The sequence below is a fragment of the Seriola lalandi genome, unplaced genomic scaffold (genome assembly GCF_002814215.2).
Source record: "Seriola lalandi dorsalis isolate HSWRI2012SDOR001 ecotype SW California unplaced genomic scaffold, Sedor1 jcf7180002054312, whole genome shotgun sequence".
Lineage (NCBI taxonomy): Eukaryota > Metazoa > Chordata > Actinopteri > Carangiformes > Carangidae > Seriola > Seriola lalandi.
Window position 1 is genome coordinate 942160 of NW_019524865.1, and position 20285 is coordinate 962444.

The 20285-nt window shown below is 38.8% G+C and overlaps 1 protein-coding gene across 1 annotated transcript in view; it reads left to right on the forward strand.

Annotated features, from left to right (window-relative positions):
* Window positions 1–16438, forward strand: part of LOC111655265 (plexin-A1-like) — a 254910-nt gene extending 238472 nt beyond the window's left edge. The window contains exons 29-33 of the mRNA XM_023406597.2: window positions 2157–2347; window positions 4328–4497; window positions 5630–5842; window positions 8610–8760; window positions 10736–16438. Coding sequence (XP_023262365.1) covers window positions 2157–2347; window positions 4328–4497; window positions 5630–5842; window positions 8610–8760; window positions 10736–10831 — 821 coding nt within the window. The 3' untranslated portion in view covers window positions 10832–16438. The remainder of the gene's footprint in view (window positions 1–2156; window positions 2348–4327; window positions 4498–5629; window positions 5843–8609; window positions 8761–10735) is intronic.
* The last annotated feature ends 3847 nt before the right edge of the window (window positions 16439–20285 follow it).

Below are 20285 nucleotides of genomic sequence, written 5' to 3' on the forward strand. Positions count from 1 at the left end.
CCCCCCCCATCACCCCCTAACTCGCTTTCATTCGCTCTTTCTCTTTGTTTATCGTTGCCATGATTGGCCTCCATTTTTTTTTTTTTTTTCACCTCCCTCTGAGTGAATAGCAATCCTTTTTTATCCATCGCTATCAGCCCAGGCCAAGGCTATTCCACGGCTATTTCCAAGCAGTCTGTAAATGACAGGCATTAAAGTAGACACCTTGATCCCCAGCTGAATGAGTGAAAGAGAAGCGAGGGAGAGAGACAGAGAGAGAGACAGAGAGAGAGAGAGAGAAAGGACACCTGGCAGTTAGATAGACAGATAAACACAGGCCCAATATCAATATGGTATACCTTCACTAGAAAATTAAACTATATAGAAGATAAATTACTCTGTAGTAAAAAAACTGGGCCCTTGTCTGATACTAAGTGGTAATGACCCTCACATACACACAGCTGTCACTGGTCTGCTGTCGTCCCAAGGCGACTGGATTTCCTTTAAAACTACCGATGACTAAAATCAAACATTTGAGTAGAATTTATTTTTTATTTTTTGTGTGTGGTATGAAATTGGACATGTCCAGTTTTTTCAGATGCTGGTGACAGTTGTGGAGCCTGTCAGCGAATAAACCTTTATTGAAATGTACAAAACAAGAGAGGAGAAGAAGTGAATGGGATGAGGAGTGGACTCAGAGAGGAAAACAGATTTTAAAGTTGGACAGGTTGAGATTGTGGCGAAATCTGATTGGCTACCGAAAAACACCATGTAATAACTGTTTTTGTTGGCCACTTGGACGCTGCAGAAACAAGCTGCAAACACGACGCTGACATATTATCATCTTTTAAGTTCGTATGGTAAATATGTCACAGCAGCAAACAGCTGTCTGTTTATACATCCAGGAGACACGGAGCAACAGTGTACAAGGGGTTAAACAATATGGCTCTCAATAGGAAAACTACAATAATACACACTCTGATCATTGTTTATAGGAATATATGAATGTATATTTAAATCAATGAAATTTTGTATCTCTGCTATTGATATTTATTTTTGTTATTTCTTTTATTTTCTGCACTCGGGTCTCACTTGTACATGAGATCTCAATCTCAGTGTGACTTCCCGATTAATTCAAGTATATCTACAAGTAGTCATGAGATCAAGTGTTGATACAGAAAATGGCTGCTTCAAGTCGAATTTCTCGACAAATATCTCAAATTGTGCTGTATCTATATGGAGGCAGCTTGATTTGAATAAGTTTGTAAGCATAGGAATCAGTGTATCACACCACTCCTACACTGAGTGATGGACTAATGAGGAGAAATGTAGTTTGGGTAAATTCAGTTTCTCACACTGTTGAAACGCACCGCTGCAGCTGCTTTGCTTCACACTGAATACATTATTATTATTTTTTTTAAATGTGTGGTTGCTTGTTCATCTTCGCTTTTTGGTTCGACTGTGATCGTGTGGGTGTGTGAGTGTATGCGTGTTTATGAACAGACAGTGGCCATGATAGGTTTGGAATCAGAGCCACTCAGTTCCCCGCTGGCAAGAGCAACATCACCCCACTCAGCCTCTTTCACTTTTCTGTCCTCTGCTCTCCCATTACTCTCCATTTCACCCCTCTCTCCCCTGACCTTTTTGTCTTTCTGTGCATTTACCCCACCCTCCCCTGTCTTTCCTGTCACCCCCACACACACATACACACATTCAGTCTTTCCCCTCCTCTCTACATCCTTTCACCAAACATAAAGGGATTGCAACATGCATCAGCATCTCGTTCTCTTTTTTTTTTTTTTATCCCTCCACCTCTTCTATCCATTTAGCTGTTGTTCCTTCTTCCCGAGGAGCAACATCTACTCAGCAGATCCTCATCTCCCCCTGTGCACCTCACCTCCCTGGTTATACCCCCCCACCCCCTCATTCCTAAATGGATATGCATAGGATATGTCATAGATGATTTGCTTCACTCTAATCAACGTCGACGCTCACACCATGAATAATGAAAGCGACACAGATGACAGAGGAAAAGGGGGGGGGGGGGTATTACAGAAACACACTGTGTTTTGGGTGATTGTTGGTCTGGTAAAACGCCCCTAACAAGGAAAATTTGCTTTTTTCACAAGGTTTCTATGGGAACCTGACATAATTGTGTCTTGTGTGTCTGGGTTTAGAGAGTATGCTGAGGACAGCCAGCAGTCCAGACAGCCTACGATCCCGAACGCCCATGATCACCCCTGACCTGGAGAGTGGCACCAAACTGTGGCATCTGGTGAAGAACCACGACCACTCGGACCAGAGGGAGGGCGACCGAGGCAGCAAGATGGTCTCTGAGATCTACCTGACCAGGCTGCTCGCTACAAAAGTAAGACAGCGAGGGCGTAAAGTACTTTTTTTTGTTGTTGTTGGTTTTTTTATTGTTTTTTTTTACCACATATATATAAGTAAAAAAAAAATAGATACTGCCCAAGCCTAGCTGGACTCAGTTGCACCTGAGACCATCCTGGTTTGGTTTGTGAGAGGAAATCTGAGACCGGCCTGTATTTCTCAACTAGAGATGGGTTTAGAGTTATTCAACGGAGTAACCAGCACTGAAGGGACCAGAGCTTTAACACTGTAGGTATTGCAACCAAAGCCAGTGAAGCATTTATCATGTGCTTGACCACAGGCACAATGGTGGTAGAGATAGGCTGAAGGAGAACACACACACACACACACACACACACGCACACACACATACACACTGTCATGTCTCCATGACCTAACCTCAACATGAACCTTAACTTAATCTTATAACACGTCTTCACCATAAAATTGAATGCTTTACATTAAGGGGGACTTGCTTTTTGTTCCCATAAAGAAGAACAGTCCTCATAATTTGACAGTGTAAACAGATGTAGGTCCCCACAACACCAGTAGTACCTGAATTACACATACACACACACATAAACACACACACAACCAGACCCATAACCATGCTCTCCATCTTAGAAAACATGCAGCATGAGCCAATCCAGCTGTCTCTCCTTTTCTCCTTCAGCATCTCTCAGTTCACTGTCTCTTCCCTAATTGTACGAGGGGGAGGGAAATATAGCAATGGGCAGCACTTACAAGCAAGCTGGCTTTTCAATTTCCACTCGTAATAAGAAAAAACAGATTAATAAAAGGTGGGCTTGTGGTGCAGAGTTCAGGGAGGCAGATACAGGAGGTGTCGGGCGACAGGTAATTTGTTGAGGGATTGAAGATTTGGCCATGCATGATGAAAAAACAGAGAGGCAAGTGCAATTGAGAAGCTCATCTTGTCCCTGTCTCTCCATGGCTGTCTTTCTGCGTCGGCCTGCCCGGGCGTCTCATCTATGCAGATCTCAATACTTTGATCCGCGACTGGGACAGAAATCATTCCTGTTCCATTTCACGACGACTGACTAAATACGATCCCTAAACATTTCCCCAGTAATAGATTCTGCCAGATGGAGAAGTCAGGGAAACAAATGTGTTGTTAGGGAAATTCACTTAGCTACATTTGATGTAATTATGCTGAAGCATCGTCATTGGAGGAAAGCACCATCCCAATCCAAGAGCTGGGGTTCCTGTTTGTGATTCTGCAGAGCTCAGTGGGGAGAGAGGCAGTCGCAAGAGCCAGATTTATTACTCTGATTCCCAGTGGGGCCATTCATACTAAAAATCTAAACACTTATGGCCCATTCAGGTGCTGTCGGTACAAGTGGCTGGAAATGGTGCACTATATTCTGTCGTACAACACTGTGAAACTATGTTTGTGGTCATTCTCCACCTTGTCCCTGAGGTTGCATGACATGTTCCTCTTGTCCCTTTAATTAACGAGTAGATTTGAAAATAAAGTATATTTGATTTTGGGTGGGGAGATGTGTGGATTGGTCATTAACAGCAGCACAAAAATGCTTAACACATGAATGACCAAAATCAATGTAAGTAATAAAAACACAAACAAAAAACACACTAAAACAAAGGTCACAGCAAGCTGCCATAATAAGACAATATGATCTGTCTGAAAATGTCAAAAGAAAATCAGAGACAAACTGCCAACAAAATGCTTCTGTATAATAATTTAAAACCTTAATGTCCAAGACAAAGCCATTTTGACCATATATTGCTGCACAGCAAACAATTACAACAAGTTATGGTGGTACATACAGTACAGGTTGCTGTTTATACACCGTGTCAACTGGTATTCAAACTGGTATTCGATTTATTCCCCCACAAAAAACATGGAAATTGCAGAACTCACATTTTTTTAATTTATTTATTTATTTTTCATTAATTTCAATTCTTTTGTTTTTCTCGTTTTCCTCTTTCTGTCACTCAGGGTACGTTACAGAAGTTTGTGGACGACCTGTTCGAGACCATCTTCAGCACGGCCCACAGAGGCAGTGCGCTGCCACTGGCTATCAAATACATGTTTGACTTCCTGGACGAGCAGGCCGACAAACACTCCATCACAGACTACGACGTACGGCATACCTGGAAGAGCAACTGGTAAGTGGGAGGGTTTCTCTCTGTTTTACCTGGAGCAACTGAAATGATGATTACCATGGATGTACATGTATTATAGAAACTGGATACAGTTTCCAAGATGGCAGCCCATTCACAAATGAAAAATACAACAATAATATGTTTGGTGACTTTTAAGTATATATTCAAGTCATTCTGAAGTTGCTTTTCTTTGTCTTATGTGATATTAAACCTGTCGGTCAGACAAAACAGGCAATTTCATCACATCACCTTTGGCTTTAGGAAATTTTGATGGGATTTTCTTACTATTTGCTGACTTATTTATTTACATCCCAATATTAGACCCAATATTACAGGGTGTTATCATGCAAAGACTGACATTATCATTGTGTTATACGTAGTTTTATTCATTTCTTTTGTTAAGAATGTTTTAGCCAAAAAGGGGACATTCTCTGCATTTTGGGGTCTAAATCATTGTGTTTCTGGCGGCTTGGTAATCACTGATGGAGGGTGGAATTCGTGGTCAAAGTATCTTTAAATGGCCATGAAAATGAATATTTTATGGAATAGGATGTGCTGATAATGGTAGTGTTCTATAGCCCGTCTGCTAATGTCTGGAGAGTAAATACCAAAGTCATTAAATCAATAAATCTAGGTCTGCAAAATGCATAGAAAATTTAAATAGTTGCTGTCGGATGCTTGGTCATAATTTACTGGGTGATTTAATAACATCTTCAGACTGGTATTGCAATATTTGTTTCCATACATTATTTATTTCCTTTTATTTCATGAAAACAGGTTTTGCTATATTTGCACAGCATTTAGATGATCTTTGTATAAAATTCTGACAAACTACATTTTCTACCAGTCAGCTGCTACACTGCCTGAGGGCCATAGTACCTACTCAGCAAGATTAAAATAAAGACCGTATGAACCATTAGGAAAAACAAGGTTAAATGCACACAATGCACTAATCAGTGCTGGAAATGAAATAGTTCTATATGTACAATAGTAAATTAAGCAATTGAGGCAAGGCAATCAATCATCTTAAATGATGGTGTAAGACAGCTGTCACAAGGGGCGTGGTAATATAGGCTATTACCAGGTCACATTTAATTACTGCATGCTTACTCTGTATTTTTCTTGGCTTCTCCAGTCTTCCTCTGCGGTTCTGGGTGAACGTGATCAAGAACCCCCAGTTTGTATTTGACATCCATAAGAATAGCATCACGGACGCCTGTCTGTCTGTGGTGGCCCAGACCTTCATGGACTCCTGTTCAACGTCAGAACACAAACTAGGAAAAGACTCGCCTTCAAATAAGCTTCTCTACGCTAAAGACATCCCTAACTACAAAAACTGGGTGGAGAGGTAAGTCAACGTTTAACCGAAACAAAATGACATTCAGATCAACTGCACTCAACTAGAGATTACCAGTATATCCGCAGTATATCCTTATGAGCTGGGGTAAGCTGAAAACAACAGGAACCCATTTCCACCCACTTCATATTACGTCATGCGGCTGTGCCTCCCAATCCAGTGTTAAAGGGATTTAAGCAAGACAGCCATGCTAACCAGCTGCTAGCTGCCACGCTGGCCCACTGAATAAGTTTTTAAAAACACATTCAGTGACCGACGTGTCTCACACGGAGGCTACGACAATGACAGGAGCACCAACCCGCAGATGAAAATGCGACAGATACCATTTTTACCGGTCAGCACGGCGGCTAGCTGCTCACTCTCAGTCCTAAGCAGAGAGGCACACTCATCTACTGGCAAGGGGGGGAGGAAGTGGTGGAGGAGGGGGATGTAGAATATGAATAGATGGCAAATGATAGTTAATCACAGTAAATTGTAACTTATAATATTTTATGTGGAGTTGTTGGAAATCATTACTTTTATAGTACTGTTTTTCTTTGTATACATTAGTGAAAGTTATTCATGAAATCATGGAGAAACGGGCTTAAAACAGTATTTTTTGTCCTTATGTCCAGCAGCTACCGCTCTCTTGTCACGACCAGCAATCTTGCCGACAACATCTCGTATTGACATCTCGTGTGGTTCTGTGTGATTTGGACAACTTAATGTTATGCACACTTTGAGTTAGCCCCCCCCCCCCCTGCAATCTGCAGACAGACTGCTCTCAGCTGAAAAGGTTCACGATATGGCAAAAGTGTCTGCAAAGAAAAGTGAGAGACATGAGATCAAAGTTATTACACTCGTTACACAATGTTAAGGAAACCACAACTGTGATATAAAAGGAACACAACAGGTTGAACTTTATTTTGATCATTTAAATAATTTCACTGAAGTGTATAGAGCTGGATTAAATTAGTATAAAGCATTTATGTCCTGTAATGTCCTGTACAGAAATCTTGCTCCAGGATTATAATGTATAGTACACACAGCGTAAAGGTATCAGTACTATCAGTTCTGTCTGTGACATTTTGAACCTTGTGAATTCAGGTCAAAGACCGATATTGTGAAGAAAGGAAACATCAAGGATTCGTAGAAACTGTTTGGCCTCTCTCTCCAAACAGAGGCTCCCTCTGCCTCACCCTACATCTTTTATTCAGTGCCAGAATGTTTAACTAAACTCAATATAAGTTATGCACCGCTGACGCTTGCAACACTTGTCTTTTCCGCTTTTTGGGAAGTGTCCAATAATCGCTAAGGAGCTTTCCTAGACTGCTACTTCCCAGACTCCTTGTTTGGCAATGTGCTTTGCGGTTGCTCCCACAGCACGCAGTGATGTTGAGATTTTACCGATACCCAAATTTCCAAGATATCGCATTCACAGGGCAGAAAACAGCTACTGTCGATGGGAATAATTACGTGTGAAACAAAAATAATCTGAGTAAGGAATTTAGCTGAAAAGTAAATGACATGTCCAAAGTTCAATCCCCTTTTTCTTCTTGCCGGTGCAACACTTAAAGAACAACATACTTGAATGTGCTACAGTAAGTCCTAAGGCTTTCAGAGAGCATTTGGAGGCAGTATGAGATAAGGATTTATAGGTGAGGGTTAATTGGGTGCAGTTAAACCTCGTTTCTATTATGCCTCCTAACCCACACTCAACCCCAGCCTGCCCCGCTGCAGTAAACCTTGAGATAGTAGAGATATGGATTCTGGAAACAGGTTGAGGTACAGCTCAATATTGGGATATATTCTTAATATACTGAATTGTTAACTGCTTGCCTCACATTCACTGGGCTTTTTGCTCCTCTGCTGCAGCCAACAACACTGAGTCGATAATGGGAAGGTTGCTGTTGCTCATACAGAATGGACCTCAATAAGTGAAGTCAGGATTAGGGACTGTACAGAAATTATTAGGGTGGGAAGGGAAGATGAACCTTATATGTAATTAAAAAAAAAAAAAAAAGGCTCTCCCCAGTGTTATTATGTTATTATTGATATTTTCTTTTGAGCCTTGACTTAGAAAGGCATTTAGGTCCTTATGTATTCGCTAACCCATTCTTTAGGTCACTTACCAAAGCTCATTACTATGATCGAAAGCTTTGCCTTCTAGCTCAGCTCCCTCTTCACCATAGTGCTCCAGTAGTAGTAGTAGCTGTAGTAGTAATAATAATAATAACAATAACAATAATAATAATAATACAATGCACCATGTCCCTCCATGTCATTTGCGTAAATGCTATATCTCAGGAAAGCCTTGATTACATTTCATTTCAATTTCATGCACCATTTTTGGCCATAACTCAAGAATTTGTGCGTTTATTATGACACGATTTAACACAAATGTTTAATAGGACAAAATGATGACGTGATGACAACACATTATGTTCTGCAAAAACACTTCCAGCCATTATTCAACGCTGTAACTCACAAACAAAGGGGGGAGACTGTGGCAATTTATAGTTTGTGATATACAGTCCACTCCTCAGCTTTGTAGTGATGCAGTAATTTCTCTCACGTGTCCATTTGTCCAGCTAAAGTGCCCTTGAGCATGACACTGAAACATCAGCTCAATACTGGGCATGGAAGTTTGAACTGCATCAGTCCTCCTGGTCACCAGCGCCCAATGTTTGCATTCATAATATCTAACTACCAATAATTCCAGACTTGTAAGTCAAGCTTGCAAATGATTCTTCAAACCTCTGCTTGATCTCTCTTCCAGGTATTACTCCGATATCTCCCGTATGCCAGCCATCAGTGATCAGGACATGAGTGCCTACCTAGCAGAGCAGTCCCGCCTGCACCTCAGCCAGTTCAACAGCATGTCTGCACTTCATGAGATCTACTCCTACATCATCAAATACAAAGACGAGGTGAGCTCCCACTGGATGTGCAATATAATCAAACAGAATCCAGTGCTGGAATTATTTGATAGCAGGGTGTGCTGTTTTGTCGTCCCCAACCTGCCCCCCTCCCTTCACTTGGCTTGACTAATACCATGAGGTCATTTTAATTCAATTACACTGATAACCAGTCCACATCAGTACAGGCTGGAAGGTATTATCACCATTAGGATGCACATTAAGGCATGAGCTCAACACATTATGGGCCTAATGGAGCTTCATTGAATTTATGTGATTTTTTTTTTTTTCCCAAAGACCTGCATGTACAGTATCCTACTGCTGCTGCTTGATTAAAAACTTGACATTTCTGCATGTCTGTGGTTCATCTGTTAAAGGAATAGTTTGACATTTCAGGAAATATGCTAATAAGGTTCCTTGCTGAGAGTTAAAGGTAGAGTAAGCAATGCTGGAGAAAGACTTTTCAATTGACTGTTCAACAGAAAAACAAATACATCCCTCCCTTCAGTGCTCCTTCAGACCGTAAAATCCTCTGCACATTGTATGGACAAGAACGACACAGCGAACTATCACTACAGTTGCTGCTGTAGAGTGGAGTTAGATGAAAAGATCATTACCATTCTTCTATCTGTATACTGTATGAAGTGTTCAAACGAATTAAAGAAACAATATATAACATGTTAATTTACAAGCTTTAGAAGTGCTGGTAGGTGGATTTTGTTACCTTCAGACAAAGCCAGGCTAGAGTCTTCCCCCTTTCCAGTCTGTGCTAAGCTAGGCTAGCCAGCTGCTGTGAACAACTTTATATTTGGCGCTCAGACATGCGAGTGATATCGATTCTTTTCATCTAACTCTGGGCAAGAAAGCAAATAAGCATATTTAACAAAATGTTGAACTTTTCCTTTATGTGGTCAAGCTGTAAATTGTGACTCACAGCACAGTGTTTCCAACCAGAGTATAAGACAGAGTAGTGACTTGTGAATACTTGCAAATTAAATTGTGTGTGTGTTATTTGCTTCTGCTGAAAGAGTGTGTGTATGTGTGTGTGCTAAATGTCCTATTTTAAGTGGACTGATAATGTAGCCTTAAATCTGTAGCATGCACCCTACTCTAACCCATTAAGACTCTGTACACACACAACTGAAATGACAAAGAAATGTCCCCCTAGCTATTTAATCTTTCCTCTGTCTCCTTATCCCTTCTTCTCTCCTTTCCTGCCTCATTATCCTTCGTCCTCTCCATCCCCTTATTTTCTCCTCCCATGAGTCACTGCGGTTCATACCCCCCTCTCGACTTTTACCCTCCTCCTCCGGCTTCTGATGGACAGCCATATGTCCTTTTCAACCTCTGCTTTTCCCAACTTTAACAGGCTTTTGTGTGGTGAAAGATAAGTTGTCTCAGCCTCTTTCCCTCCCCTCCTCTCCATCCCTCCATAGCAGCAGTATTACAGTAGTTATGTTGGCTGGTTGCAGGTGGCTCCATTCAAACCAAATGCTCCCCTTCATTACAGCCTATTATCCAGATGTAGGCAGCTGCACAATCCCTGTCGCCTCTAACACATGCCCTGACCTCACACGCACGCACAAACACGCACTTAAATGTACACAGTCGCATACACATGCTAGTGCACATACACACATCATTATGAGAAGACAAATGCGCACATAAATACAGTCTTTTTGCACATACTGTACCAGCTCCTCCCTCCCTTGTTCATGGCACACAAAATAAAACACACACACACACACACACACACACACACACACACACACACTCCTGTACACACTCCCAGTGGCCCTGAACATGCCATTGTGGACATCTCACTAGCCCTAACACCTGGCCGCCAACCTCTGTTTAAAATGTAATCACTAACAGGGAAGCTGAAATTAGCATCAGAGCACTCTCTCTGCTAAAGAGCTGAAGTGTGCTGCGTGCTACAGCAATGAAAGAACTGATAACAGCTATCTTTTTCCATATCTGTGTCCAGATCCTCTCAGCGTTACAGAAGGATGAACAGTCGCGCAGACAGCGGCTACGTGGCAAGCTGGAGCAGGTGATCGACACCATGGCCCTGGCTAGCTGAGGACCGGCCAACCGCACGCCTGGGCTATTGGAGAACTGGCCAACCAACACGCCTTCCCTGACAACCTTTGATGCCCGTGACATTTTGACCCTCGACATTTGAAGTCTGTCGTCATCACCCTCACAAACAAACAACCAACAGCAGCAGAAAAAGACTGCAAGGACACAAGCACTCAGCAGCAGCAGCACACTGGAGAGACAGCAGAGTTTGGAACTACGGCCCCTCCGGGCGGGTTGGCGTTTTGTTGTTTTTAGTTCTTTTTTTTTTTTTCCCTCTGAGCCACCAACCCTGCCATGAACAACCAAATCAAACTCACCCTCAGTTTCATCAAATATGGACCTCAGCTCAGGAGAGCCTTTATTTTCATCAAGGCCCTCATCACGTCGAGACTCCTATGGGAGTAGCAGTTGGGTACTTTGGCCACAATCAGGAGCGGTACATGCACAGTGGTGACCAATAACTCATCTAGCTGGATACAGAGCTGAGATGCTAATGGAAAGGTACCAGTCACCAGCTGGTAGCTTTCCACAGCCACAGGCTATGGTTCAAACTGTGAGCCAATAAAAATCCAGGATATATATATCTCGATACTTGAGCCCTTTCTTTTTTCTGTTTCTGCCCTCGGCGGGCAGGTCAGAGGTCAGGCTACAGAGCAGCAGCCATGGAGCTGGTAGAGATTCAGTGTGTTGCTCAGAGACACTTCGGCAGGGTGGATGCTTGGCAGCACATAGGTTGCTGCCACTGCAGGGCAACCAGGAGGAAGGACTTTGCAGGGAAACTCTTCCTCCAGTACTGACTCTCCAACTCTCTCATCAACAAGAACTCCACTGTAGTCAATCAAAGGACATTTTCAGTTTCAGAACTCTGCATTTGATTTGTTATTGCATTCAATTCTGTTTCTCCCCCTGAAAACTGCCTACTCTCCCCAGTGCTGTGCCACTTGTGTTACTGCTGAATTTGCACAACAAAGCTAAATCAAAAGAGAGAAGAGGATATATGAATATATATAGATATATAAATACAAACCTTTTGTTTTTAAAACAAATGAAAAGTTGAAAAAAATGTTTTCCATTTAAATGTACAAAAGATAAGTTCGAGAAGAGGATTTGATATTTCCAAGATGAAAAATTATGAAAACACAAGGAAAAAGTCGTCCTGTGCCATGTTTTACTTTGAATGTTGTTTAGTGCAAAGAGACTTCTTTTCGTTAGATGAAATGTGCTATGATGAAAATGTTGTCATGCTTACTGACTGAAAGTGAGAGTCTAAAAATAGGTAACTGGCAAAAAAAAATATATATATATAAATCTATATATATATATATATATATACATATATATATATACATAAATATAATTACAGACACTTTCTATATTTCATGAGGTCTTGGAGCCGTTGTGTGCTACATCTTTGGCTCCAAAGAGACTAAAAAGACTAATGATGTTTGGAAGTCACCTGTGAGCCAACCGACCTACAGTGCTCTTGTGTTTGTTTTAAAGAAACCAAATACACCTGGTCAGCTTATTTAGATGAAAAAAAAAAGTCATTTCTGTGGAGGCCAGCCTCGTTGCTCCATGGTAGCAGACTACTATAGAGGAATTAGGCAGTCATTTAAGTTTGACCCTGCAACTTCTTGATCTTCTTGTTTTATAGACTTCCCCACTTGTCTGAACCATTTTATTAGCTATGCCATCCAGTATGACGGCTAGTTTTGGTGTGAAACAGAAGACAGTGAAACAGTATTGTCTGGTTTTGGCTTGTTTTTTTTTGTTTTTTTAGTCTGCAGTTAATACAGTAAAAGCTAAAAGTTCAATTTTTTGAAATGTGAATGTGGTTTATGAAGAGATGATGAAATGTAGCTTGATTTATGTGAGTGTTTTTGTACCAGTTGAAGGCCTTTTTTTCATTCTGTGGTTTTATAGGGGTATGAAAAAAAAAAAGTTAAGTACATGCTGCTCCGCGTTAACTTGCAGTGCTTCGAAGAACATGCATTCATAAACAAGACATTCCTTTCTCCTATGACTGTAAAAGGGTTACAAGACTAATAAAGAAGGTTAGAAAATACATTTTAAAAAATGATTGAAAGGTGTTAAACAAAACCAGGGTAATGTATACTGTATGTTATCCATCATGTAAAAAGCAGAGCACACACATCTTCAACCAGATCAGATAGTTGAATTCAAGACAAAAAAAAAACAAAAAACTCCTCTACTTAACCCTGTGTGTTTCTTTTGATACAGAATGTAAAACAGGTCACTTTAAAAGGAAACAGTTACCAATGCCTCACAATCATTTTCATTTTCTTCCTCTTCAGCATTGCTTCCCTCAGATTTATTTTCCCTGGGGTAGAGTAGAAAGGCCTCTAACCAGTTGAAACTAGAGTCCTCAGGCAAGTCCAAATGGCACAGAGCTTTGAAGTTACATCAGGAACCTGATACACCAGGGCTGTTGTGAAAGGCCTGGTAGGTTTATTTAAAACTGGAAGTTACTATAACCCTTTGACTTATCTTTTCTTCTGGCTAACAAGCCCACACTAAGACAGTTTGAGAAGAGGAAACTGAGATGGCAGCCATTACTAACTTACTTTCTTTGTTTTTTTTCCATCTTGATGATGGATCATTGTGATTGCAGTGAGTGCTGCTCTTCAGTGCAATCCAGCAGAGCAAAGGGAAACTCCTTTTCTAACACAGCAGCAATCCATCTGCAATGAGACCTGCACCCCAGTGTTCTCATTCTCCATTGTCTCAAATTCTTGGGACATGCTGATTGCTCATGCTGATTTTAGGCTAGCAAACACTTAGAAACTTTCTCTGATTCACATTCACACGATTAAGGATTTATTCTAAGTTTAAAATGTTATCTGGAAAAACACACTCATATGTTTTTGAATTGTAATTATAAGTACAGTAAGCTAAGATTGCAAATCTACAATCAAGGGAGGTTTAAAACTAAATTATCAGGTCAAATAAATGGAATGGAATTTAGCTGGCATAATTGTAGAAATCTGTATTCCACAAGTTTAATACATGTGGAAGTTGTAGTGACTAAATCACATTGTTTTGTTTGTTCTGAATACAGAAGACCCGTAGCTAGAAGACTAAGTGTGTGAGCAACACTTCAAAAGCACCAGATGGAATAACTGACATATCCTGAGTGATAATTGTTCAGTCACAGCTATTTTACAGAATGAAATTATAGGGCAAACTCCCCTTTAGTGCAAGTGGTTTTCAGTCAACATTTGTGGTAAATTTGCACCTTTGACCCTTTGGATTTTGTCTTTTGAGGAGCAGTCTTTCAAAACCTGGAAAATAACAATGAAGTTTTGAATGAAGATTGAAATAACTTTAGTTATCATTTCATGTCCCAGTAAGGCACTGGTAGGTGCTACCCACGCCATGTTAGCTGCTGCAGATGATTAGCTAACTGACATGCTAATTTAAAAGTTGGTCAGATTAATGAAACAAACAACATTCCCGAGCTATATCCACATAAAAATGAACAATATATATTCCCTACAGTTTTCATGAAGCCCTGTGGCTCAGTAACACACAAAATTTGGAAATTATTTAGCCAACTCCAGCTTTCTCTTTTTAAGTCATCAGGATGGTAAATATTTTTTCAAATATAAAAAAAAAATTCTTTAGTCCAACAAAAGTAAATTCCCCTTGATAGATTATTGTTTTTTTTATTAAACCCTTTAATAATCCAGTGTACATTTTCTTGTCACACTAAGATGCCATGTTTTCAACTGACAGCATAAACATGTTTGGACAGAATGAAACATACTGTATGTGCTACAATACTTGAACCACTGATCTACACAGGGTAAAACAACATACAGGACCGCTGACCAAAGCTTTATTCATCCACATCAGGAGAACATCTCCGTGACAAGAAATTATCTTTGATCCATCTGCTTTCAGTTCTTCCACAAAAGGATTTTGCACTCACTTACAGTCACTTAAAAACCTCCTCATTGAAGGTATTTAGTGTTTGTCTTTATGCTTGATGAATGGTGAAATTGAGATGATGTTACTTCCATGTACAGACAGTCATTAACACATTTTGTTCAATTTAAATGAAGGACTGAAACAGTCTGAGGATGTGGACCACTGTGTTGATGTTTGACTGCTATTCACTTGCTCAATTGTTCTTTTGATGAAGACTTGTAAAGATGATTTTAGTGATGTGGAAAATGTAATGAGGCTTAGTTAGTAAGCCTCATGGATTACTTTGTAGGGTGTAGAAAAAAAAGAGAAAAAAAGTTCAGAAAAATGGCGGGATAAGGCCCACATGGTCTCTGGCGCTTTTGTTTCTTAGCTTATCTACTTGTTTTCTGCTTCACCACTTGTTGGGGCAAAAGATGAAAAGACTTGGGCAAGGCAGAGGAAGTGCTTTGAAGGCCATGGTACCGCTTCATTTTCCACTCTGTTACATCTGTGGCATTCAGTTTCTCCACATAGAAAAAGACAGTGGTGAAGGAGGGAGAAAGAGGTGGAGGGAGAAATTCTCTCAGTGAATGAGCAATACAAAACTGTTCCCCGTGCCTTGTCAGCCTCTTACCATACTGAAAATTATGTATATTTACATAATACTTAAGAATATGATTTAAGATAGGTGTTAAAGATTGGTCATATAAATATATTTAAATCTACAATTTGGCAACTATTGTTTATTTTAAAGTTGCTTTTTTCTGAGCGTGAAATGAGAAGGTTGATACCTATTTCTTACAAAGCTGCAGTAAGGATGTGTTTGACCTAGCTCAGCATAATATGTGAGAGCTTGCCTGGCTCTGTATGTAATGAAAAAATAGGAGTAGCTACCAACGCCTTTCAAGCTAATGAGGAAGAAATTATTTATAATTTATTTAACTTTGGAATAGACAGATAAGTAAATGCAACAGTTTGTAGTTTGGGGTTGGAAAAACAAGATACATTTCTTAGCAAGTTAGCTTTGGAGATGTTGAGCATGATATGCTCTTTCAATGTTCATGCTAAGTTGAGCTAAGCTAACTACATTGTGACTCCGGTTCTGTCCTTAACACTGAGACATAAGATTGATGTTGTCACTCTTGTAAACAAAGTAACTTAGCAGATAAAAGAAATGCTAATTTGTCCTTTAAGTATGAAGCTGTTAGGAGATGGTTAGATTAGCTTAGCATAAAAAGAGCTAGCATTGCTCTATTTGAAGGGAAATAAACCGCACCACCGCACAACCTTAATATGTCCCCGGTTCATCTGTCATTTTTGAGTTGCTCCCCCTCAACAGCCACACTTGTGGGTTTTTCTTCCCTCCAGCTCCAACTCTCCAGCTTCCTCACCTGCTGAGTTCACTTTGATTAAAGTACATTTCAGAGAAGGAGTATAGGACGTAAAATATCTTCACACACAGATTAAAGAGGAGAGAGGTAGAAAGAAAAAAATACCTTAAAGAGTTTTAATACTTTATGAATTCTGATACCTTTTTAAGAGTTTCAGACTTGAAGCTGCTGTGACAGGTTTTGGCTGTTTCACGCCCGTGTAAATATCCTGCTCTTTCCTATTTTGCAGATTTATTACGTGTAAATAGACACGCATCAAGGAGAGATTAAACATGTTTTTTGCTAAATCTGGCTCGTCTGATGTTTTTATTCCCCCTCCCCATCCTTGCATACTCTCAGAGTTCTGGATTTGAAAGTTGGACAAGTTTTAGGTTTATCTCAAGTGCACGTCACCACAGGAGAACTTGAGAGATCAAAAGCAGCACTTAAGTATTATTGTACTCTATGTATTCTGGAAAAAGCAAAATCTACTGCTTCTGTTTGATTTTGCCTCTGTTTTACTGCAGTGATGTTGATGACACATTGACAAAGATGAGAAGTAAAATGATGATAAGCCTTTAGTTTGCAGACTGTCAGAAATCCCTTCATGTTGTGAGCCAGGAAGATGTAGAGCTCAGTCTCAAGTAGCAGTAGAGTCACCCATCCTTGTCCACTCGCTTTAACATCCACGTGAAAACACTGAAATTGTCCCAGTAAGTGCCAGACCAGTGAATCCTTGAGCGACACTGTCAGGTATGAGCATATTGTTGCAATAATGATGCAGTAGAAAATTTGAGAATCTCCTTGGTCCATTGAATTTGACTCTTCTGTTAATATTTAAAAATGGCTACCTCATCATGAATCTGAAAAATACAATGTCTTACACTTGGGTTTTCTAGTACAAGCAGACACATAACATATGAAACACATAAGTGTCAATGGTGGATTCCCATGAAATTTGCTACAGATACCCATGGTGCCAAGAAAATGAATCCTAAAGACTTTAGTGATTCCCCAACCAAGGGCGTAGGTTTGGTTTCAACATTGGTAAAGATGCTACAACCCCGCCACCCATCCAAAACAAGGACAGTGGATTTCTGTTGTCGTCAACCAAACAGTTTATCAACACATAAGATCTGAATTTACATTCAGGAATGCCCATGCGCAAAGGTACATATGTTTTGACATATGAAATATATCTACATATAAAGTAAAGTCATATATGTATTTAAATTATGACCTATATATATAAAAATGAGACCTGTTAGAAATTGGAACACTATCATATATTGACATATATGTCAAGCTAATAGGAAAAAAAATGCAATATTATATTGCGGCATAAAAACGTGATAGTATATTAAGCAATAAAAACAACTCAAAGAATAATGGGACATAAACTCCACATAGAAAGGTCACAGGCCCGGGAAGTCATGGTATATGAAGGCAGAAAAACTAAGATATACTAAGATGAAAAAATGTCACAGTATAGGTATGGCATAAAAGTGTGAGGAAACAATGTAGTATATCATGGCATAAAAGTGACAAAAAACGGCATAGTATAGAATGGCAAAAACGTGATACTATAGCATGGCAAAAAAAGGTCAAAAAATGTCATACTATAGCATGGCATAAAAATATCATGGTAAAGTATGATATAAAAATGTCAAGAAATTTCATACTATAGCATAGAATAAAGGTGTCAAAAAATGTCATAGTATAGCATGGCATAAAAGTGTCAAAAAATGACAGTATAAAATGGAAGAAAATGTCATAGTATAGCATGGCATAAAAGTGTCAAGAAACAGCATAGTATAGAATGGCTAAAAATGTCATAGTATAACATGGCAAAATACGGTAAAAAAAATGTCATAGTATAGCATGGCATAAAAGTGTCAATAAAACGACATAGTATAGTAGGTCATAAGAATGTCATAGTATAACAAGGCTTAAAAATGTCATAACATAGCATGGCATAAAAATGTCATGGTATAGTATGGCACAAATGTGTCAAAAAATGTAATAGTATAGCATGGCATAAAAGTTTCGAAAAATTTCATAGTATAGCGTGGCACGAAATTGTGAAAAAATTACATAGTATAGCATGGCATAAAAAAGCAAAAAAAATGTCATAGTATAGCATGGCATAAAAAGGTCAAAAAATGTCATAGTATAGCATGGCATAAAAAGGCAAAAAAATGTCACAGTATAGCATGGCATAAAAGTGTCAAAAAATGTCATAGTTTAGTGTAGCCCGAATTTGTGAAAAAATGACATAGTATAGCATGGCATAAACGTGTAAAAAACGACATAGTATAGCATGGCATAAAAAGGCAAAAAATTGTCATAGTATAGCATGGCATAAAACGGTCAAAAAATGTCATAGTATAGCATGGCATAAAAATGTCAAAAAATGTCATAGTATAGCATGGCATAAAACCGTCAAAAAATGTCATAGTATAGCATGGCATAAAAGTGTCAAAAAATGTCGTAGTATAGCATGGCATAAAAATGTCAAAAAATGTCATAGTATAGCATGGCATAAAAATGCTAAAAAATGTCATAGTATAGCATGGCATAAAAGTGCAAAAAACGACATAGTATAGCATGGCATAAAAGTGTCAAAAAATGTCATAGTATAGCATGGCATAAAAAGGTCAAAAAATGTCATAGTATAGCATGGCATAAAAATGTCAAAAAATATCATAGTATAGCATGGCAAAAAAAGGCAAAAAGAAAGTCATAGTATAGCATGGCATAAAAGCGTCAAAAAATGTCATAGTATAGCGTAGCCCGAATTTGTGAAAAAATGACATAGTATAGCATGGCATAAAAAAGCAAAAAAAATGTCATAGTATAGCATGGCATAAAAAGGTCAAAAAATGTCATAGTATAGCATGGCATAAAAAGGCAAAAAAATGTCATAGTATAGCATGGCATAAAAGTGTAAAAAACGTGATAATATTGCATGGCAAAAAAAGGTGAAAAAATAACATAGTATAGCATGGCACAAACGTGTAAAAAACGACATAGTATAGCATGGCATAAAAAGTGTAAAAAAATGTCATAGTATAGCGTGGCACGTAATTGTGAAAAAATGACATAGTATAGCATGGCATAAAAGTGTCAAAAAATGTCATAGTATAGCGTGGCACGAAATTGCAAAAAAATGTCATAGTATAGCATGGCATAAAAGTGTAAAAAAAAGACATAGTATAGCATGGCATAAAAATGTTAAAAAATGTCATAGTATAGCATGGCAAAAAAAAAGTGATAATATTGCATGGCAAAAAAAGGTAAAAAAATATCATAGTATAGCATGACATAAAAGTGTAAAAAAACGAGATAGTATAGCGTGGCACGAAATTGTGAAAAAATGACATAGTATAGCATGGCATAAAAATGTTAAAAAATGTCATAGTATAGCATGGCATAAAAGTGCAAAAAACGATATAGTATAGCATGGCATAAAAAGGTAAAAAAAATGTCATAGTATAGCATGGCATAAAAGTGTAAAGAAATGTCATAGAATAGCATGGCATAAAAATGTAAAAAAATGTCATAGTATAGCATGGCATGAAATTGCAAAAAAATGTCATAGTATAGCATGGCATAAAAGTGTAAAAAAACGACATAGTATAGCATGGCATAAAAATGTTAAAAAATGTCATAGTTTAGCATGACATAAAAAGGCAAAAAAATGTCATAGTATAGCATGGCATAAAAGTGTAAAAAAACGACATAGTATAGCATGGCATAAAAATGTTAAAAAATGTCATAGTATAGCATGACATAAAAAGGCAAAAAAATGTCATAGTATAGCATGGCATAAAAGTGTAAAGAAATGTCATAGAATAGCATGGCATAAAAATGCAAAAAAAATGTCATAGTATAGGATGGCAAAAAAAATGTGATAATATTGCATGGCAAAAAAAGGTAAAAAAATATCATAGTATAGCATGACATAAAAGTGTAAAAAAACGAGATAGTATAGCGTGGCACGAAATTGTGAAAAAATGACATAGTATAGCATGGCATAAAAGTGTAAAAAAACGACATAGTATAGCATGGCATAAAAAGTCAAAAAAATGTCATAGTATAGCATGGCATAAAACGGTCAAAAAATGTCATAGTATAGCATGGCATAAAAATGTC